At 30.6% G+C, this 24,357-nt stretch overlaps 1 protein-coding gene across 3 annotated transcripts in view; it reads left to right on the top strand.

Annotated features, from left to right (window-relative positions):
• The window catches only part of LOC134718621 (tyrosine-protein kinase Fer-like), a 42,230-nt gene extending 17,873 nt beyond the window's left edge, over positions 1-24,357 (top strand). Inside the window, exons 7-18 of one of the 3 annotated variants that reach the window (XM_063581262.1) lie at positions 1,292-1,414; positions 4,680-4,814; positions 5,831-5,848; positions 8,508-8,676; positions 10,604-10,768; positions 11,278-11,481; positions 12,788-12,964; positions 19,512-19,725; positions 20,625-20,748; positions 21,848-21,999; positions 23,097-23,219; positions 24,010-24,357. In XM_063581262.1, coding sequence (XP_063437332.1) covers positions 1,292-1,414; positions 4,680-4,814; positions 5,831-5,848; positions 8,508-8,676; positions 10,604-10,768; positions 11,278-11,481; positions 12,788-12,964; positions 19,512-19,725; positions 20,625-20,748; positions 21,848-21,999; positions 23,097-23,219; positions 24,010-24,149 — 1,744 coding nt within the window. In that variant the 3' untranslated portion in view covers positions 24,150-24,357. The remainder of the gene's footprint in view (positions 1-1,291; positions 1,415-4,679; positions 4,815-5,830; positions 5,849-8,507; positions 8,677-10,603; positions 10,769-11,277; positions 11,482-12,787; positions 12,965-19,511; positions 19,726-20,624; positions 20,749-21,847; positions 22,000-23,096; positions 23,220-24,009) is intronic. The other 2 variants (XM_063581264.1, XM_063581263.1) reach the window with 2 other exon arrangements.

Genomic DNA, 24,357 nt, shown 5'->3' with positions numbered 1-24,357 from the left:
GCATGACTTGAAAGGAAGTACTTTATTGATTTTAGCCCACTAAAGTAGGTTAAAATGTGGAAACCATGTAGATGGTGTACAGGTCATAAGTATCACATTGTGCCTATTTTAAAGATTTTAATTCCAAGTTTAAAGTTTTTTTCCTAACTGGATTTAAATAATGTTACATTGCCAATGATTTGGAATAAATTGTATATAACTGGAATATCAAAACCAAATATAAATACATTTTTTTTGCTTAAACATGAAGATACAACGATTATGGTATCCTGTATCAATGGAGAAAATATGGAAAATTGTGAATAAATTGTACTAATTGTTTTCAAAACAAGCACATATTTAGGAGTTTTATAATACTGTTACATTTAAGATGGATTTTAAGAAAAAGTATACTGTTCAGATTATTTTAAGCAGATTTTGCAATAAAATAAAACTAAAAAAATGCTTTCGGTTTCTTATGGTTTCCTGTCAGGTTTAAAAAAAACTTTAATATAACATTGAAAATAGATTTTAAATATTAACATGAAGCAAGTAACACTAGTAATGGTGTTTATTTATGCCTTTTGAATTATATTGTGCAAAATAAAGAAAATAAAGATTGGTTTCCTGTTTGGTTTCATGTCACGTAAATGGTGAATCAAAATGTATTAATTTTTTCTCGAAAAACTCAATTGTTCCATTCATACTATTCTAACACCAACACAACCCACAAAATAAAAGTTAAAATTTTAGAACTTATAAAAAAGGATACAAAAAGAAACCAAAGGCCGAATACCAAATTATGGTCCATATACTTAATATAAGAAAACAGTCTTATTTTATTCAACTCTAATTAAAAAAGCAATGAGCTAACCAGAAAAAATCTGTTTTAAAAAAAAGTATTTGCATAATTAAAATTTTTGGAGAACATTCAGGGGAGATAATTCAAACCTTGAAAGTAGAATATAAATTTTAGTAAATTAGTTATACAAGTAAATATGAATTAAATCTTCAATAGGTAATTATATAAAAATGGAATGTATAAGATATACATCAACAAAGATCAAGAAACACCTGAACAAATCTCAGCACTTACAGCTAATTTAAGCAAGTCATGAATTAATTGTCTGCAAAAATAAGTTTGTGAGCAATATAACAAGTTTTCATTTCTTGTTTTTTATCACCTGCCAATTTGAAAAAAATATATCAGTTGTTGAATAAAACTAGTTTCTTCAATTGATCCTTTTATGTTTCAATGATAGTAATTATAAGACCACAATTTCATTGCTTTATATTTCTATCCTTTTTTTAGATCCGATCCAATAGAAAATGTGACGTTTGAATTTGATGAAGGTTTGATTAGTAATGTAACAGGGGATCTGAAAGCTGACACAATACAACTCAACGCAGAGACACATGACACTCTCAAAACAAGGTAGATAATTGATATTGTATAAAGCTGACACAAAACAACTCAACGCAGAGACACATGACACTCTCAAAACAAGGTAGATAATTGATATTGTATAAAGCTGACACAATACAACTCAACGCAGAGACACATGACACTCTCAAAACAAGGTAGATAATTAATATTGTATAAAGCTGACACAATACAACTCAACGCAGAAACACATGACACTCTCAAAACAAGGTAGATAATTGATATTGTATAAAGCTGATACAATACAACTCAACGCAGAGACACATGACACTCTCAAAACAAGGTAGATAATTAATATTGTATAAAGCTGACACAATACAACTCAACGCAGAGACACATGACACTCTCAAAACAAGGTAGATAATTGATATTGTATAAAGCTGACACAAAACAACTCAACGCAGAGACACATGACACTCTCAAAACAAGGTAGATAATTAATATTGTATAAAGCTGACACAATACAACTCAACGCAGAGACACATGACACTCTCAAAACAAGGTAGATAATTGATATTGTATAAAGCTGACACAAAACAACTCAACGCAGAGACACATGACACTCTCAAAACAAGGTAGATAATTAATATTGTATAAAGCTGACACAATACAACTCAAGGCAGAGACACATGACACTCTCAAAACAAGGTAGATAATTAGTTTTGTATAAAGCTGACACAATACAACTCAACGCAGAGACACATGACACTCTCAAAACAAGGTAGATAATTAATATTGTATAAAGCTGACACAATACAACTCAAGGCAGAGACACATGACACTCTCAAAACAAGGTAGATAATTAATATTGTATAAAGCTGACACAATACAACTCAACGCAGAGACACATGACACTCTCAAAACAAGGTAGATAATTGATATTGTATAAAGCTGACACAAAACAACTCAACGCAGAGACACATGACACTCTCAAAACAAGGTAGATAATTAATATTGTATAAAGCTGACACAATACAACTCAAGGCAGAGACACATGACACTCTCAAAACAAGGTAGATAATTAGTTTTGTATAAAGCTGACACAATACAACTCAACGCAGAGACACATGACACTCTCAAAACAAGGTAGATAATTGATATTGTATAAAGCTGACACAATACAACTCAACGCAGAGACACATGACACTCTCAAAACAAGGTAGATAATTAATATTGTATAAAGCTGATACAATACAACTCAATGCAGAGACACATGACACTCTCAAAACAAGGTAGATAATTAATATTGTATAAAGCTGACATAATACAACTCAACGCAGAGACACATGACACTCTCAAAACAAGGTAGATAATTAATATTGTATAAAGCTGATACAATACAACTCAATGCAGAGACACATGACACTCTCAAAACAAGGTAGATAATTGATATTGTATAAAGCTGACACTATACTTGTAACTCAATGCAGAGACACATGACACTCTCAAAACAAGGTAGATAATTAATATTGTAAAAAGCTGATGCAATACAACTCAACGCAGAGACACATGACACTCTCAAAACAAGGTAGATAATTAATATTGTAAAAAGCTGATACAATACAACTCAACGCAGAGACACATGACACTCTCAAAACAAGGTAGATAATTCTTCAAAAATTATTGTGTGCATTTATTATTGGTATTTCAATATGACTGATAAAAACTTGAGAATTTTTACGCTGCATACAAATATTTTTTTCAGATAACAGAATCAATTTCTTATTATCAATGATTATTGCTAACGATATGCACCCAGTTTTTTTGTTTTTTTAAATAAAGACCTGGCAATAATTTTTGAATTTGCAGATTTTACACAAATAAGCTTTAAATCTTAAGTAAACTTTACTCAGAAAGAAATAAGAATATGATTACAAAGATATATTGGTAAGTTGATCTTAACAGAAGGCCTAGGTGAGTTAAATGTAATAATTAATGACCAATAATTTAATTTTGAATGTAACATTTCTTTTGATTGGCTGAAAATGTTTTGTCTATCACCACATAGATACAATCTTGTCATGTGACCACAATGTCATCTATGTTTATAACATTATTTCCTCCTTTTTAGAATTAAATTATAAGGAAATAACATAAAAATGGGGTGCTCACTTTTTTTAATAACCCGCTACACTGCCTGGTTATACAGTGTGCACAACTTTTTTTACTTTATTTCTTCATAGACAGAAAAAATATTAGTCATTCATTAAATAAAAGTAACATTGTATCTCACAGTCAAAAATTGACAAAATATGGATCTATAGCTAATTGAATCCCTTGCTCCTGGATTTGTATGAGATAAGTCAAAGTCCATGTTTTGCTATTGGTGACCACAAAGTACATCATATATGCTTCAGGTCATTTTAAAATATTACAATAATATTGATAATTTGGGTAAAAATTAACCCACATCAAACTATTACGTAGATGATATCTGAGTTTTTAGTATCCAGTCCTTAAATTTTCTAGTGTCTCAACTTACAAATTGTCAAAATTATGGAATACTAGAAACTAATAGATCACTTTGGAGTTCATCCGTCACCGGAAAAAACTTGTCAATTATACGCACCTTTATCATCGTCATTTGTGCGGTTAGGGGCGTCTATACTTCCCTTCCAATGCTGAGCGAGTGGTTGGAAAACTATAGTTCTGTATTGTACGAATTATTCGGCAAATTGAATTCTCAAAAATGACAATCAACACTGCTGTTATTAGGGAATTGTCAGTAAGTACCTACAGAGCAACCATTATTTCTAGTTTATCCTGCACAATGACGATCACTAAGACGCTTGATGAACGTATATAGTGCAGGGATACAGGCGCCCCCCTCTATCTGGTAAATGACGTCATAAAAGCGTGTATAATTGACGAGTTTTTGCCGGTGACGGATGAACTCGAAAGTTGTCTATTAGCAGGGGCAGATTGAAGGTTTCAACTATACCATGTGATGCGTTTTCAGATGATCACTCGACAACTTCCTGTTTACTGAACACTTGTATGATTTTACACATGATAGCCAAGTTTAAAGTTTTCGTCACATTTTTCTCAGAAACTACAATACAAGGATTTCTGAAATTTGGTTTCAGGATTTATATAAGGCAGCTATACCGTGTGATGCGTTTTCAGATTCATCACTCGACAACTTCCTGTTTACTAAACACTTGCATATTTTTACACTATTAATATTATCCACTTGCGGCGGGGGCATCATCAGTGAGCAGTAGCTTGCAGTTTCACTTGTTTTAATCAAATTCAGGTTACAGTCACTGGAAGAGGAAGAAAGTACGACAAAACAAGAATTAGAAAGTAAGGAAGAGGCCTTGAAAGGGGTGGAGGATGATATCACACAAATAGAATGTAGTCCCAAAGACAAAGATAATAGTATGTTATTGTAAGTATTTTCTGAGCACATGTTTTATATTTACAATGTATTATAAATTCTGAAATTTGTTCATGCAAGTACTATTGCAGTTGTTTAGCAATGAAACAAAATCGAGATTTAATAATTATTTGATATCAGAAAGTTATATTATCAAAACTGAAAATGTTTTGTTTTTTTAACCCATCCAACTGCAATTTTCTTTTTGATAAAAAAAACATCACTTAAAAGAAGGGAAGTTGGAACAGCCCTGACTATCACAGAAGTTAGTTATAAAACCCGTTTTTTTCCAGACAATTATTACGGTGGAATGGTTGTCTTTTGCCATCTTGTATTGTAAAAAACAGAGAATATAAGGTCCAGATTTTCAATCAAGTTAGCAAAATTTGATGCAGAAATTAAACTAATGTGAATTTGTATTTATAAAAACAAATTTATAAGATTATAACTTCTAGATATTAATATTTTTTTCAAGTGTTGATTGTTTCTGCTTGATTTTTAATATTTTTGAACTGGCAGTTTAAGGGGAGGTAACTCTGAAATAATGCATTTTCTAAAAGGAAACATCATGAAAATTTGTTATTTTGTATTTTAGCCAGAAAAAAACGTACAGTGACCCTATCTTTTCTGTTGATATTTTCATAGCACTTTTTAAAACCTATCTTGTATTTTATTTTACAATTCTATCATTTAGTTTAAATTCTAATCACATAAGAATGCTTTTTCCTGTTTAATCCATACAAAATGTGTCATTTTGTCACAACTTGTAGCTTGAAAAAATTGCAATTACCTATCATTTAATATATTTTGGAACATGTATAAATATATACTACGTTTTGGCAAAGTATGAACAAATTCTATCATTTTTAATTTAGACTCCTTTACCACCTTAAGGTTATTATTGTCCTGACTCCTGAATATGATTGGAATAGTTCTAACCTTTCACAATCTAGATGTTGCTCCTGAATATGATTGGAATGGTTCTAACCTTTCACGATCTAGATGTTAATGTTTAATTTAATTTCCAGAAAGAAAAAGAGGCAACGGTAAGGCAATTCGCCTTTTTAGAATGTAAAGTACTATGGGTAATCTCATTGTTCGTACACCAAAATGAAAACAACGTTACATCATTGGTTGAACTTCCATTGATTATAAAATTTTAAACCAATCACAACATTTTGGTGTACGCTTTTGAAAATATTACCTAGAATGCATTAGATTCTGAATAGGCGAATCATTACCTTGGTATGGGCTAGTGGCGAAGAAAGGCATGTTCTCAAAACCATGTTGTCATGTGACTAAATACATCCAAAAGCAGTATTGTCCTGTATTTTACATAATATTCCTTTTTAACATATTAGATAGGTTTGTTTTTGTTACAGCCTTGGAATCCTGAACTTTATACATTTCCATGACTTAATCCTGAAATTTATACATTTTCCCATGAATTAATCCTTATCTTTATACATTTTCCATTACCCTTCTAGATGAGGTTCCATTCCAGTATCCCAGGAATAAGGCATTATGTGTATGAATGGTTGTGGCTTTAGTAGCTAGAGTTATACCTTATAAATATATTATGATATAATATAGTATTAAATTGATCTGAAGTTTAGATACTAGTACATGTAGGGTTTGATCTCAAAGGGAAGAAAAATTAAAGATTAGCCTTTTGTATTGTATTCCATCAGAGTGTTTTGCTATTTGGAGTTAAAATTTAGTAATGAAATTTGAAATGGCAAAACTGTCTTAAGAATGAGAGCTGTCATGTAAATATCTGGTTTGCTCTTTGAAGTCATTCACTATCAAATTTGCAAATCTATATAAGGGTGATTAAGAAAAGTTCTAAAGGAACACACCGATAAAAGTTAGAACTGTCATGTCTTATGAGAGCCATACATACAAACAATATTCTGATACTCCAACAAACAAACAATTGAAACAAGGTTTTCCAAATATACCTATAGATGAAATTTTAGATGACCATCTATTAAATTTTAAAAACCAATCAGTTAATAATGATTTCAAACCTGTAAAGATTGATGTAGCAATGAAATTACCATGAATTAAATTTATAGATCACTTTATGTATATACATGTATGGTTATGAAGTACACTTCAAGTAATACACTCAATATAACTACAATATTGCATGACAGATGCACACAACATTATGACCTTGAATGATGCACGTTAAGCTCCAAAATTTATAACGATATCAGTAGTTACAAGCTAATAAATAGCAAATCTTTACTCACTTACATGTACATAAAGCATGTGAATGAATATACAAACATTTACAATAAAGTCAAACAAAAAAATATACTAGTAAAAAAATCTATGACATGTGTAGTACTGTAAATTCAGAAATTAATGCGAAGTTTTTATTATTATAAAATGCGACAGAGTTGTAAACGCAATAATTTAAACTCACATTTTGAAATATCTTATACGAATTAAAAAAGATTTTTCTTAAAATCAAAAACAATAAAATCGCATTTAAGTCTAAAATGACAAAATCGCAATAATAAATGCACGCAATAATTTCTGAATTTACAGTAATTTGTCATGAAGACGTATGTTAACATGGTTAATAACCACTCTATCTCAATGTCTAGAATAACCCTCCACTTTGAATAATATTAAAATACCTAGCATGAATAAATTGGAATATGAAATTTTTGTGAACCTTGTTCAGGCCAGGGGCCATTACATTAAAAAGTAATGCATTACAATACAATTACTTTGTGATTCTTCCATTACAATTACAATTAAATATACATTTTCTCACATGTAATGCAATACATTACAATTACTTTTCCATTGTAATGCTTTACATTACACATTACTTTTTTAATATAAAAACTAAAAACATTTTAAAAAAAACTATATTAATAAGGTCTTAAGAATTTTAAATTTAAGCCGTAGTAAGAAGTACACTGCACATGGTCTTTTTAGTTTCTATCTTTCTAATTCTGAAGTTTCATCAGGTGGTTTGGGTGTCTTCTGTCATCTTGGAATTTATAATGATAGAACACAGTGGGTATAGCTTTTAAATAAATTCAGCAAATTTTGGTGCAAGAATCTGGTTTTCTGAAAAAATATTTTAAAATTTATTACTTCATATATATATATATGTTTACAAAGGTACAGCAATGTTCCTTGATTTTAATTTGTTTTAATTTGAATTGAATTAAGGGGAGTTAACTCAGAAATTATACCATTTATAAAAGAAGCCACTAGCAATTTTTCTATTTCATGTTATTGTTGAAAAAAAACATACGTTTGATAATCAAAAAGCACTTTATAAGAGCTATCTTCTCATATATATTTCAAATTTTTGGAAAAGTTTTTTTTTTATGATTTTTCATTTATACTCCCATGGCCATATACCACCTATAACATATAGTCTGTAAAAAATATTTTGCAATTGTTTGAACTCCCAAATTTCTGTTTCAACATGTTCAAGACAAACATTTCAATTTCTGTGGATTCATTTCGTGGGTACCAATTTTTGTGGATTACGAAAAACTTGCATGTTCGTGGATATTTAATTTCTTGGTTTTGCTGAAGTCTGCATATAAGCCTATAGAAAATTTGTTATTCATTGAACATTTAATTTCGTGGTTCACCTGTACCCACGAAAGCCACGAAAATTGGTATCCAACGAATAATAATGAATCCACAGTATTATTTTCCTTATAGATATCTACAGAAGAAACGAGAGCGACACAAATGTCTGTTAGAGGTAACAGAGACAAAAGCCAAGTTGGAAATCCAGTCACAGATGATTCAACGGATAAAAGATTCACTTGATGCCGTAGGGGATGAGATGCCTAAAATGTTAGACAATGGGGATGATTGTGATGTCTCTGTAAGTCAATTATTGCTCATTGTTGAAGGTAAAATGTTAGACAATGGAGATGACTGTGATGTCTCAGTAAGTCAATTATTGCTCATTGTTGAAGGTAAAATGTTAGACAATGGGGATGACTGTGATGTCTCTGTAATTGAATTATTGCTCATTGTTGAAGGTAAAATGTTAGACAATGGGGATGATTGTGATGTCTCTGTAAGTCAATTATTGCTCATTGTTGAAGGTAAAATGTTAGACAATGGTGATGATTGTGATGTCTCTGTAAGTCTATTATTGCTCATTGTTAAAGGTTGTACACTACAGTGACCTATAGCTGTTAATTTCTGTGTCATTTAGTCTGTGAAGAGTTTTCTCATTGGCAATCTTCTTTTTATATAAAAAAAAAATCTGGCATATATCTATCCTTGAAATTATTATGTCAAAGTCAAATTTCAAATTTTCTAATTTAGGTCAAAACGGTGAACAAAAGCAGACACAAAATTAAACCAGCATGAAGTATGTCACTGTATTAAAGATTTATCTCTTTAAGGATGTACACCTCTGAGGAGCCAAAAATTTCTAGAATTAAACTTTTTTTCTTAACCTGATTTTTAGGTTTATAAGACTGTAACAAAACAATTGGTGAAGAAAAAATCATATGGTGGTGTGCTTCTTTTTTTGCTACGGCCCTTTGAAAATGCCCAATTTTGATGATTTTCTCACTTTTCATCGATTTTTACCTATTTTTGGGCTATTATCGTGAAAAAAATCACAGTTCTACAATTAAACTTTTTTTCATACTTTCCATAAAGATGAAGTGGACCAATCTGAATAAATTTAACTTACAAAAACTATAGGTAGGTGTTAATATAAGAAAGTTTTATCATATTATGATGCTTTTTTGTGTAAAATTTACCATACTGCCAATTTTGTATATTTATGATTTTTCTCATTTTAAAGAACAAAATGCATATTAATTCAACTTTTTTGTTATAAATGATTGAAAAAATACATATCTAAGAAATTTGAAAAGACCAAAATGAGATGGGATGTATATTATTCTTGTAAAATCATTTTTTGTATCCCTCACCCATTTTCTCAAAATTTTGACTAAAAATACTGACTTGAATGGTCGTAAAATTTGAAAACTGGATTATTCAAAAACCGTTCATGGTAAATACACAATTTTTTCACAGAGTGATGTTTGATTATAATATTTTTAAAATTCATTGATATTTTCCACTTCTATCATATGTTTTGGAAATAATTTAAGAACGAGATTTCAACGAGACTGAACGAGACTGAAAAGTCAGAAGAATACATCCTTAAGTACAGTTGAAAATCTAGTGAAAGCGAACAAAGGAAAAACCGCTTTATTATAAAAATCAACAATAAAACAGTGCTGTTCTGATCAAAAGTTATTCCTAAACAGCCATTGTAGATTTTAAAGAAATTATTTAGTTAGAAATATAAAGTTAACTCTTGTTGTCTCCAAAATGGTTGTCATTTATTTTCTGAGTTTGTTTGCATTGTCCATTATTTAAGCATGTCTATTTTAATTTCAATTATGAAGCAAGGCAAATACTTTATTGAGCTGTGTCTAAATGCAATTATCTCAGATGCTTTCTTTTGGGTGACATTGTGTAAAAACTTGTACATTTATCATAAAGTTTAAATGATTTAAACAAAAATATAAATGTGTGAATTTAATTCAAAATGAAAATCTCAGATGCTCCCTTTTGGGTTACCCTACATTAATCCTAAAGTTTGTATGATTTAAACAGAAATTTAAATGTGTAAATTTAATTCAAAATGAAAATCTCAGATGCTCCCCTTTGGGTTACCCTACATTAATCCTAAAGTTTGTATGATTTAAACAGAAATTTAAATGTGTAAATTTAATTCAAATTGCAAACTCAAGTTTGATTTTATATTTCTTTGCCAGTTGACAAGTGATTCCAACCAACCTCAAACCAGTACCATAGCAAAGGCCGGGAAACCATTCAAGTCATTGTTTAATAAATTCAAGAAAGCAGACGGAGGTGAAAAGAGTACACACTATGAAGACAATGAAGTCAATGAAGCGAATCATACAAATAATGCACATGAAGTAAGTATGAACCTTCCCATGATTCATTGTAGGTTACTATGGTAATCAAATACATAATTTACACAGTTAAAACATCTAATGTCTGTGAATCATACAAAAATGCACATGAAGTAAGTATGACCCTTCCCATGATTCATTGTAGGTTACCATGGTAATCAGAGACAACATACAGGATTAAAACATTATTCATCTCTAGGAAATCAAACGAGAAATTAACACAGTTATAACCCCCACTGAGTTCTTAAGGGAATGAAAGGTACTGGCTCATTTTGTCAAGGACATGGTAACATGCTTGTTGGTCATTTATCTGCCTGGTCATTTATCTGCGCTACCACCATGGGGTTAATTGACAGATACTTGTTTATTTTGCGGCATCGCAGTATTAACAATTGAGGTCAATTTACTATCACTATAAATGGTCTATTTTATTAGCAAATCGTTGAATTTGTAAGATCTGTCCAATTAATGCCAATATGACAATGTCTAGTTTATTTATCTTTAATTTGAAGATCAACTCAAGTGATGTAGAGGCTGTGTTGGAAGAGCAGGAGTGGTTCCATGGCGTTCTGCCAAGGGAAGAGGTTCAACGTCTGCTCAATAAAGATGGAGATTTCATCGTGAGGGAAAGTAAAAACAAGAAAACAAGTGAAGTCCAGTATGTTCTGTCAGCTTTTTGGAACGGACATAAACACTTTATTATACAGTATGGAGAGGTATAGTCTAGAAATTCAAATCGCATATAATAGTATATCAATATTTATTGGTCATCCCACTGTCTATATCACTCTGTTCAGCTCTTAATGGTATTCTGTATCATGTCTTTGGGACGTCAAATATGTTGACCTGGCCTTAATAACTTTGACCCGGACATATCAGCGACGTCATAATGTTTGAACCAACTTCAATGACTTTGACCCAAACTTATCAAGTCATCTTTTGTTTGCTGGTGAAACAAAGAAAACACTTCTGAAACACGCAAATATAGCCCGATAAATCGATTATCAGATTATCTGCATATTGATATTGTAAAATATTAGCTGCTTGACATTATATGGAGGCTTTTTGATCTCGTTTGCTACGCTTACTCGACAAAAGGCTCACAGCTGATATTTTACGATATCAACATGCAGATAACCTGATAATCGGTACATATTAAGGATGTTTGCTCCTTTGTTTCAAAATTGAAATGTTTTTAAAAAAAACTGTTTTAGAATTAAAAAAAATGAATAAGTGAAAAAGAAAATTAGAAAAAAATGACAGGTTCATGTTCTGTTTTTTTGAAAAATATAATAATCAATTAAAAAATTGGCAGGAAATGAATTTCTGTAGATTTTTCATACATTTGACATTAACACCTTCATGACCTATTTCCTTTCAAAAGCAAAAAGAGAACAAGCATTGTAAAAAAATTTCAAAAATGACTTAGACCAATAAAAAAGAAGATATTTTATGATTGACAATGAGACAACTATCCACAAAAGACAAAATTAAAACAAACATTAACAACTTTAGGTCACCGTACGTAAGCCTATATGCAATAAAAAAAAGGTAGGAGTCAGTGTCAAAATTTGTATTTGTACTACATGGATAAAACTAGAGGATTCCGAATGTCTGACAAAAAGTCAAAAACAACAAGATAGAGTAGAGTACATCCTTTAACTAGAACAATAGTTTTAGGCATAATAGATTATAAAATACAAGTCAACATTGATACACATATATAGTGAAACAGCAATGCCACAACAAAAATAACAGCAAAATTGTTCTGTCATTATTTGTTTTCAGATGATTGTGAAACTGTGGATTCATTTATTTTTCGGTGAAATGTGGAAAACTTGTATATTTATGGATGCTAGATGAGGGTTTTGCCAAATATAAAAAAAAGAAGATGTGGTATGATTGCCAATTAGACAACTGTCCACAAGAGACAAAAATGACACAAATATTAACAACTTTAGGTCACAGCAAAAAAATCTATAAAAAAAATGTACCTGATTGAACATTACCATTCTATTTCAGGGAGGATGGAGGTTTGAAGGAGATTCTTACCCGACCATTCCAGAGTTAGTGACAGTCCAGTATAAAAGTGGGACCATCGTGACGGCTAAGTCTCAGTGTATACTCAGTACTCCTATCATCAAAGAACTCTGGCAGTTAAATAACGATGATATAGCTTTAGAAATGAAGATCGGCAATGTAAGATTAAATTCAGTTAAATAATGATGATATAGCTTTAGAGATGAAGATCGGCAATGTAAGATTAAATTCAGTTAAATAACGATGATATAGCTTTAGAGATGAAGATCAGCAATGTAAGATTAAATTCAGTTAAATAATGATGATATAGCTTTAGAGATGAAGATCGGCAATGTAAGAATAAATTCAGTTAAATAACGATGATATAGCTTTAGAGATGAAGATCGGCAATGTAAGATTAAATTCAGTTAAATAATGATGATATAGCTTTAGAAATGAAGATCGGCAATGTAAGATTAAATTCAGTTAAATACTGATGATATAGTTTTAGAGATGAAGATCGGCAATGTAAGATTAAATTCAGTTAAATAACGATGATGTAGCTTTAGAAATGAAGATCGGCAATGTAAGATTAAATTCAGTTAAATAACGATGATGTAGCTTTAGAAATGAAGATCGATGATATAGCTTTAGAGATGAAGATCAGCAATGCAAGATTAAAGTCAGTTAAATAACGATGATATAGCTTTAGAGATGAAGATCTGCAATGTAAGATTAAATTCAGTTAAATAAAGATGATATAGCTTTAGAGATGAAGATCGGCAATGTAAGATTAAATTCAGTTAAATAATGATGATATAGCTTTAGAGATGAAGATCAGCAATGCAAGATTAAAGTCAGTTAAATAACGATGATATAGCTTTAGAGATGAAGATCGGCAATGTAAGATTAAATTCAGTTAAATAACGATGATATAGCTTAAGAGATGAAGATCGGCAATGTAAGATTAAATTCAGTTAAATAACGATGATGTAGCTTTAGAAATGAAGATCGGCAATGTAAGATTAAATTCAGTTAAATAACGATGATATAGCTTTAGAGATGAAGATCGGCAATGTAAGATTAAATTCAGTTAAATAACGATGATATAGCTTTAGAAATGAAGATCGGCAATGTAAGATTAAATTCAGTTAAATAACGATGATATAGCTTTAGAAATGAAGATCGGCAATGTAAGATTAAATTCAGTTAAATAAAGATGATATAGCTTTAGAGATGAAGATCGGCAATGTAAGATTAAATTCAGTTAAATAACGATGATATAGCTTAAGAGATGAAGATCGGCAATGTAAGATTAAATTCAGTTAAATAATGATGATATAGCTTTAGAGATGAAGATCGGCAATGTAAGATTAAATTCAGTTAAATAACGATGATATACCTTTAGAGATGAAGATCGGCAATGTAAGATTAAATTCTGTAAAATAACGATGATATAGCTTTAGAGATGAAGATCGGCAATGTAAGATTAAATTCAGTTAAATAACGATGATATAGCTTTAGAAATGAAGATCGGCAATGTAAGATTAAATTCAGTTAAATAATGATGATATAGCTTTAGAGATGAAGATCGGCAATGTAAGATTAAATTCAGTTAAATAACGATGATATAGCTTTAGAGATGAAGATCGGCAATGTAAGATTAAATTCAGTTAAATAACGATGATATAGCTTTAGAGATGAAGATCAGCAATGTAAGATTAAATTCAGTTAAATAATGATGATAAACCTTTAGAGATGAAGATCGGCAATGTAAGATTAAATTCAGTTAAATAACGATGATATAGCTTTAGAGATGAAGATCGGCAATGTAAGATTAAATTCAGTTAAATAACGATGATAAAGCTTTAGAGATGAAGATCGGCAATGTAAGATTAAATTCAGTTAAATAATGATGATATAGCTTTAGAGATGAAGATCGGCAATGTAAGATTAAATTCAGTTAAATAAAGATGATATAGCTTTAGAGATGAAGATCGGCAATGTAAGATTAAATTCAGTTAAATAACAATGATATAGCTTTAGAGATGAAGATCGGCAATGTAAGATTAAATTCAGTTAAATAACGATGATATAGCTTTAGAGATGAAGATCGGCAATGTAAGATTAAATTCAGTTAAATAACGATGATATAGCTTTAGAGATGAAGATCGGCAATGTAAGATTAAATTCAGTTAAATAACGATGATATAGCTTTAGAGATGAAGATCAGCAATGTAAGATTAAATTCAGTTAAATAACGATGATAAACCTTTAGAGATGAAGATCGGCAATGCAAGATTAAATTCAGTTAAATAACGATGATATAGCTTTAGAGATGAAGATCGGCAATGTAAGATTAAATTCAGTTAAATAACGATGATATAGCTTTAGAGATGAAGATCGGCAATGCAAGATTAAAGTCAGTTAAATAACGATGATATAGCTTTAGAGATGAAGATCGGCAATGTAAGATTAAATTCAGTTAAATAAAGATGATATAGCTTTAGAGATGAAGATCGGCAATGTAAGATTAAATTCAGTTAAATAATGATGATATAGCTTTAGAGATGAAGATCGGCAATGCAAGATTAAAGTCAGTTAAATAACGATGATATAGCTTTAGAGATGAAGATCGGCAATGTAAGATTAAAGTCAGTTAAATAACGATGATATAGCTTAAGAGATGAAGATCGGCAATGTAAGATTAAAGTCAGTTAAATAACGATGATATAGCTTTAGAGATGAAGATCGGCAATGTAAGATTAAATTCAGTTAAATAACGATGATATAGTTTTAGAGATGAAGATCGGCAATGTAAGATTAAATTCAGTTAAATAACGATGATATAGCTTTAGAGATGAAGATCGGCAATGTAAGATTAAATTCAGTTAAATAACGATGATATAGCTTTAGAGATGAAGATCGGCAATGTAAGATTAAATTCAGTTAAATAACGATGATATAGCTTTAGAGATGAAGATCGGCAATGTAAGATTAAATTCAGTTAAATAACGATGATAAAGCTTTAGAGATGAAGATCGGCAATGTAAGATTAAATTCAGTTAAATAATGATGATATAGCTTTAGAGATGAAGATCGGCAATGGAAGATTAAATTCAGTTAAAAAATGATGATATAGCTTTAGAGATGAAGATCGGCAATGGAAGATTAAATTCAGTTAAATAATGATGATATAGCTTTAGAGATGAAGATCGGCAATGTAAGATTAAAGTCAGTTAAATAATGATGATATAGCTTTAGAGATGAAGATCGGCAATGTAAGATTAAAGTCAGTTAAATAACGATGATATAGCTTAAGAGATGAAGATCGGCAATGTAAGATTAAATTCAGTTAAATAAAGATGATAAAGCTTAAGAGATGAAGATCGGCAATGTAAGATTAAATTCAGTTAAATAATGATGATATAGCTTTAGAGATGAAGATCGGCAATGTAAGATTAAATTCAGTTAAATAATGATGATATAGCTTTAGAGATGAAGATCGGCAATGTAAGATTAAATTCAGTTAAATAATGATGATATAGCTTTAGAGATGAAGATCGGCAATGTAAGATTAAATTCAGTTAAATAAAGATGATATAGCTTTAGAGATGAAGATCGGCAATGTAAGATTAAATTCAGTTAAATAACGATGATATAGCTTTAGAGATGAAGATCAGCAATGTAAGATTAAATTCAGTTAAATAATGATGATAAACCTTTAGAGATGAAGATCGGCAATGCAAGATTAAATTCAGTTAAATAACGATGATATAGCTTTAGAGATGAAGATCGGCAATGTAAGATTAAATTCAGTTAAATAATGATATATAGCTTTAGAGATGAAGATCAGCAATGCAAGATTAAAGTCAGTTAAATAACGATGATATAGCTTTAGAGATGAAGATCGGCAATGTAAGATTAAATTCAGTTAAATAAAGATGATATAGCTTTAGAGATGAAGATCGGCAATGTAAGATTAAATTCAGTTAAATAATGATGATATAGCTTTAGAGATGAAGATCAGCAATGCAAGATTAAAGTCAGTTAAATAACGATGATATAGCTTTAGAGATGAAGATCGGCAATGTAAGATTAAAGTCAGTTAAATAACGATGATATAGCTTAAGAGATGAAGATCGGCAATGTAAGATTAAATTCAGTTAAATAAAGATGATATAGCTTTAGAGATGAAGATCGGCAATGTAAGATTAAATTCAGTTAAATAACGATGATATAGCTTTAGAGATGAAGATCGGCAATGTAAGATTTAATTCAGTTAAATAACGATGATATAGCTTTAGAGATGAAGATCGGCAATGTAAGATTAAATTCAGTTAAATAACGATGATATAGCTTTAGAGATGAAGATCGGCAATGTAAGATTAAATTCAGTTAAATAATGATGATATAGCTTTAGAGATGAAGATCGGCAATGTAAGATTAAATTCAGTTAAATAATGATGATAAAGCTTTAGAGATGAAGATCGGCAATGTAAGATTAAATTCAGTTAAATAATGATGATATAGCTTTAGAGATGAAGATCGGCAATGTAAGATTAAATTCAGTTAAAAAATGATGATATAGCTTTAGAGATGAAGATCGGCAATGGAAGATTAAATTCAGTTAAAAAATGATGATATAGCTTTAGAGATGAAGATCGGCAATGGAAGATTAAATTCAGTTAAATAATGATGATATAGCTTTAGAGATGAAGATCGGCAATGTAAGATTAAATTCAGTTAAATAATGATGATATAGCTTTAGAGATGAAGATCGGCAATGTAAGATTAAAGTCAGTTAAATAACGATGATATAGCTTAAGAGATGAAGATCGGCAATGTAAGATTAAAGTCAGTTAAATAACGATGATAAAGCTTAAGAGATGAAGATCGGCAATGTAAGATTAAATTCAGTTAAATAAAGATGATATAGCTTTAGAGATGAAGATCGGCAATGTAAGATTAAATTCAGTTAAATAACGATAAGATCGGCAATGTAAGATTAAATTCAGTTAAATAACGATGATATAGCTTTAGAGATGAAGATCGGCAATGTAAGATTAAATTCAGTTAAATAACGATGATATAGCTTTAGAGATGAAGATCGGCAATGTAAGATTAAATTCAGTAAAATAACGATGATATAGCTTTAGAGATGAAGATCGGCAATGTAAGATTAAATTCAGTTAAATAATGATGATATAGCTTTAGAGATGAAGATCGGCAATGTAAGATTAAATTCAGTTAAATAATGATGATATAGCTTTAGAGATGAAGATCAGCAATGTAAGATTAAATTCAGTTAAATAATGATGATATAGCTTTAGAGATGAAGATCGGCAATGCAAGATTAAATTCAGTTAAATAATGATGATATAGCTTTAGAGATGAAGATCGGCAATGTAAGAATTATTCAAATAAATATTTAAGGTCAAAATGACCATTGAAAATTTAATAATACGTCAAACAAAATACTTTGAGGTGGTACATAACACTACAGGGAGATAACTCTAAAAAATCAGCTGACCATTTTAATCATATTCTAAGTCAATGATCAAAATAATTTAAAATGAAGTAAGTTTGTCAAACTGCTTTATATCTGATGAAATTTTTCCCATGATGTGTGTGGTTCAATTTTTTTTGAAATTTTTATATTTTTGTCATGTGTAAAAGTGTAAAAGTAAATATTGTGTCAAAATTTGAATGAAAATTAAACCAGCCAAATTGATTTTAGTCAAGGTGTTTGGTACCACCTTATGCACTATCATATTTCATGAGCTAAACATTGACTTTCAAATTCATGGCCTTTCTTGTACATTATCTGTATCAGAATGCCTTTGTGGTTGTTAATGGAGATCACTTGCACCAATTAACCTGGGGCAGCTGGAAATTATTCATGTAAAAGAAAAAAAACTTGAGATTTAAATTAACAACGTCTTGATAGGTAAAATAGCAATAAAAAGATTATCATGGGTAATCTCAACTCGATTGTTTTTCTCATTTTCGCTGTAAGGCCTCAAGCAATCAGACCAATCTCGTTGAGATGATCAACGATAATCTATAAATATTTCTAGAAATAAGATGGTATCTCGAAATTTCCTGTTTACCAGGATGTTAAAGGAAATTTGTTGTGAGAATTATTTATTTAGATAATTGTAGGGCATTCATACTAGCAAACATATTTTATTCAGAAATTAAAACAATAATTATATCCCGCTTTTTTAAAAATTGGGGTATACTGTTTTACCTCTGTCTGTCTGTCAGTCTGTCTATCTGTTCCATGAAATTTTTTCGTTGCATCTTTCTTAGGAACTACATCATAAGGATTTCTGAAATTCATTTCTGGGTTTATACATGTATAAGTCAGCTATACCATGCGATGTGTTTTCAGATTCATCACTCATCAATGTCCTGTTTACCGAAATATTTGGGTGGGGGTATCACCAGTGAGCAGTAGCTCTCAGTTTCACTTGTTAACCCTTTTATTAAAATAGTTTTACATTTCAGAATACTGATTTACTTTGATAATCAAAAGTAATTTGACCAAAAACATATTTTATTCTTACATTCGAACAAAAATTACTGCTTGTTTAAAAATACTTTTACATTTCAGGGTAATTTTGGTGAAGCCTATAAAGGGTTATACATACCAAAAAATCAGTGAGCAGTAGCTAGCAGTTTCACTTGTTTCCCCTTGTATAGACATATTTTTACATTTCAGGGTAATTTTGGTGAGGTATACAAAGGGTTATATAAACCTAAGAACCAGGTTGTGGCTATAAAGACTTGTCGAGATACGCTCTCTGATGATCAGAGGAAGAAGTTCTTACAAGAAGGAAGGATCTTAAAACAATATGATCATCCTAATATTGTACAGTTCATTGGAATAGCTGCTCAGAGACAACCTGTTATGATTGTGATGGAATATGTGGCAGGTAGGAGGAAGTAGAATTAGTGGCTGGGTATATTTTTTTACTATTCTTATATATAACCCCGCATATTTTCTTGGTTTCTTTTAAATGCCGGAGGACAACACTACAAAACAGTACAAATGTATTAGTTGACTGATTTTTTTTCTTTCTATTAGGTCTGTTCCAAATTTGTTGTGTGGAGGAATGAGAGGCACTCAAATAAATAAATATGAATGACTGCATTTTCAATAGAATTTTATAAGAATGATATAAGTAAAAGGTAGTTGGGTATAAAAAGTGCCTTACAGGCCTTCTGTGTCCTCATGCAATTAATCCTGTTTACTCTTACTTGCTCAGTTAGAAATGGGGAAATTTGGTGAAGTTATTTACACAGATTTACTTATTATCTACTGAACTGTAAAATTGGGAACATATTCCTTAAACGCTATCAATCAAGTAAATATCTTAAGTTAGTTGGAAAGAAGACATTAAAGATACAAAGGATGCAATAAAAAAACTACAAAATCAGAAGAAAAACGTGAAAAAAACGAGGCCTTAAATTATCAGATAAGGAAACACTACACAAAAAGCTAAATCATTAGTAATATTAAATATGTCTTCCACTTTAACCAACCAGGATGACAATAAAATGGAGTATAATGAAATAAGAAAACATGACACAACATGCAGCCTCAGATAAATTGTGATTCTAACCTTGGATTTCTGAATGTACAGATAATGTTGGGTCACTTCGATTTTAACCCATCATGGTCTCGCTGTTGTTTCTTTATTTCTGCAAATTTAAAAAAGCTGAAATTGTTTGACTAGAGAAGTGCTATTTATGTTTGATCAGAGAATTGATATAAGAAGTTTATAAGTGCTATTGAACGGAGGTTTAAAAACAGAATCATTAATCTTTTCAGGTGGTGCACTGTTAAGTTATTTACGGAAACATGGAAAAACTCAATCAAAGAAACAGTTAACAAAGATGTGTGAAGATGCAGCTAATGGAATGGCATATCTGGAAAATAAAAACTGTATCCATCGGTAAGGACAATTCAATAACAGCATCATGAACTGTTAAAAATTGTAATTACTAAAATTCATTAATATTCGTTAAATACCAATGTTCGTGGGTTTTGTGGGTACAGGAAAACAAAGAATTTAAATGTTCAAGGAAATGCAAATTTTCTAAAGAAATGCATGTGAACTTTGTCAAAACCACGAATTTAAATACCCACGAATATGCAAGTTTTCCTCTATTCACAAAAATTTGTACCCACGAAAATAAATGAATCCACAGTAGATCAATTCTATTTAGTTAGCTAGCTATAAAACTAGGTTTAATTCACTATTTTCTACATGAGGAAATGCCTGTACTATTTGATTTGGAACTTAGGTATTATTGTAACTTTACTTTTTTCTAAGAAGAACTACATGTTATATTCTAGGACAATGATATCTGATATGCACTTGTACATGTATTAACATTGGTGCTTCTCATTTCCATGGAAATCATTTGACTCTACCATTTGTACCATGGTCCAATAAATTTTGTTTAATTGGAAACACATATACTAGGTCAAAAATGCTATGTGGTATTCAGAATATGAATTAGCACAGTAGAGACATGCACATCTTAAAATTTGACTTTTTAAGTTAGGAATCCTTATGATTAATTTCTCTATTTTCATGATCAAATAATCGTTTTAGAAAAATTTATAGTCCTCAATTTAAGTTTTCAGTTGTTTTGATTGTGAATTGGATGTTCAAAGGCCTCTAACAGGAACCCCTTTGTCAGCTGCCCTGGCCTGGACTGTTAGCGATTTTGTTTTCAGGTGATAAGATATAACAGAAGTTCATGTTGTTAAGCATGTTAAGAATTTTTTTAAAAAGACCTTTCAATTTAGCTATTAACTTATATTACTTTTTTTCTAATACAGTGAAACCTGTTTAAACCGAACTTCTTCAGGACTTAGGATTTTGTTCGGTTTTGACAGATGTTCGGTTTTATCAGGTTCACAGCACACATAATTTGAAATGACAGTGCTTACGAATCTGTTTGGTTAAGACATGTCTTCGGTTTATGCAGGATTCGGTTTAGTCAGGTTTCACTGTATAAATCTGACTGACTGTTTTTTTGCAGAGATCTAGCAGCTCGTAACTGTCTAGTGGGTGACAGCAATGTTGTTAAGATATCAGATTTTGGTATGTCTCGAGAGGAAGAGGAGTATACTGTATCAGACGGACTGAAACAAATCCCCATAAAATGGACAGCACCAGAAGCCTTGTTATATGGTAGGTTGTTTTAATGTGTCTATTGCAGAAGATCATATTTCCACTAGTTGATGCTTTCAAATATTGTGATTTTGGGTTTTTTTGCATCATGAAATTGCTGTCTTCTTGATATATATATACCTAGCTTCTTTTACATACATACAACTTGAATAAAGATACTGTATACTGTTGATTCATTATTATTCATTGGATATCAATTTTTGTGGGTTTCGTGGGCATAGGTGAACAACAAACTCAAATGTTCATCGAATAATATAATTTCAATAGGTTTTGTATGCAGAGATTTGCAAAACAACGTAGTCAAATATCCACGAATATGTAACTTTTAAGCAATCCACAAAAATTGATACCCACGAAAATAGATGAATCCACAGTATTCAATAGTATTCGTTGCATATCAATTTCTCGTGTATTTCATTGAAACAGACGAACTATGAACTCAAATGTTCAGCAATTTACTTTGTATGCAGAGATTGACAAAACCACAAAATCAAATATACAAAAATGCAAGTTTTCCTCAATTTAGGAAAATTGATACCCAAGAAAATAAATGAATCCTCAGTACACCAAATAATCTTTTAAGTTTACTTTCTTTTGACTGTTTGTGACATTAAAAGAGGGTGGTAAAGGGGTGCTTGCACGAAAAAAATGTGAAATAAGACATAATTTCACGTTGAATGTGAAATAATTTCTGTTATGAACGTTGCACGAAAAATAGATACTTGTATGTGAACCTGTTGTGACTGAGTCACTGTCTTCTTGAATATATTAAGTCTTTTTCGTACTTGATATTACCGATTTTAGTATACACATTTATGATATAATTGATTTATGGCTTTAAAAAAAGTATTTCTTGACGATCACTGCCAAGTGTTTGAATTTTATTTGAAAAATACAGAGCACGCAAAATAAGACTTTGAAAATCACAATGCATGTAAAATTAAATAAGGAGAATACGTTGAACGAGGCACCTGTCTTGCACGACATAACTTCAAATAAAAAAGTAAAAACATGTTGAACCTGAAATAAAAAACAGCAATCACGTTGCTTGAAAATAACCCTTTACCACCCCCTTAATATTGTGTATTGTTTTACAGGTAAATACACATCTCTTTGTGATGTGTGGAGTTTTGGTATATTGATGTGGGAGATATTTTCTGGTGGATTAACCCCATACCAAGGCATGTCAAATGCTCAGGCCAGAGAAAGGGTGGATGCAGGTAAAAAACATTTTTTTATATAGATTTTATGGCTATGTTATATATCCTTATAAAAATTGAGAATGGAAATGGGGAATATGTCAAAGAAACTACAACCTGACCAAAAAAACAGACAACAGCCGAAAGCCACCAATGGGTGTTTAATGCAGCGAGCAGATAAAATGTAACCTCACTCTACTCATCACATTTTTTCTGCATTTATATTTTTCAAAGCAGCAACTTATACAGATAAAAATACAACTGTATAGTTTTAAAAAAATCGAGAATGGAAATTAAATAAGGAAATGTGTGAAAGAGACAACAACCAAATAGCAGAAAAACAGTTGAAGGATATTGAATTGTATAACTGTAAGTCTCCACATAGATTGTATTATAAAAAGTAAAAAAATGTATGCTTTGCTCATTGTTGTGTGCCGTACGGTGACCTATAGTTGTTAATGATACATATATGAAATAGAATGTCAGCACCTGATGCTACATATACATATATGTAGCTTTATTCCCTCCCCCTAGTACAGATATAGAATGCCAGCACCAGAGGAAAAACTTCAAGCTATTTATAGCTTTTTCTTTTCCTTTAGGATAATGAATGCCAACACCTGGTGCTATTTATAGAACCAGAGGGAACACCATATATACTATTTATATCTTTTTTCCCTACATGATATATAATTCTTGCATCCCAGCTGGGAACCCCCAATACTATTTATAACTTTTAACCCCTACAGGATACAGAATGCCAGCATCAGAAGGAACACCCAATTCTATTTATAACTTTTTTTCCCTATAGGATATAGAATGCCAGCATCAGAGGGAACACCAGAAGCTATATATACACTAATGAAGAAGATATGGGAATATAATCCAACAGAGAGACCACATTTTGAGGCAATCAGAAAAGAACTGAAATCTATACACCATAGCTTATAGCAATGGAGTGAGCTGGAATGTGATATTGTTCTAACTAAGTGCTCTGTACAGATATGTAATTTTTGATGCAAAATCATGTACTGTGAAATAATTTGTTTTTATGTGTCATACTGTTTCTATGGAAACCTTATATTTTATTCATACACACAATAGTTGCCTTTTCAGAAAAAGTTAATAAATCACAACAATTCAACTTTTTTTGAAAAAT

The sequence above is a fragment of the Mytilus trossulus genome, chromosome 5 (genome assembly GCF_036588685.1).
Source record: "Mytilus trossulus isolate FHL-02 chromosome 5, PNRI_Mtr1.1.1.hap1, whole genome shotgun sequence".
Lineage (NCBI taxonomy): Eukaryota > Metazoa > Mollusca > Bivalvia > Mytilida > Mytilidae > Mytilus > Mytilus trossulus.
The sequence above is the reverse complement of the archived record's forward strand: the minus strand, read 5'-3'. Positions and strand labels throughout refer to the sequence as shown.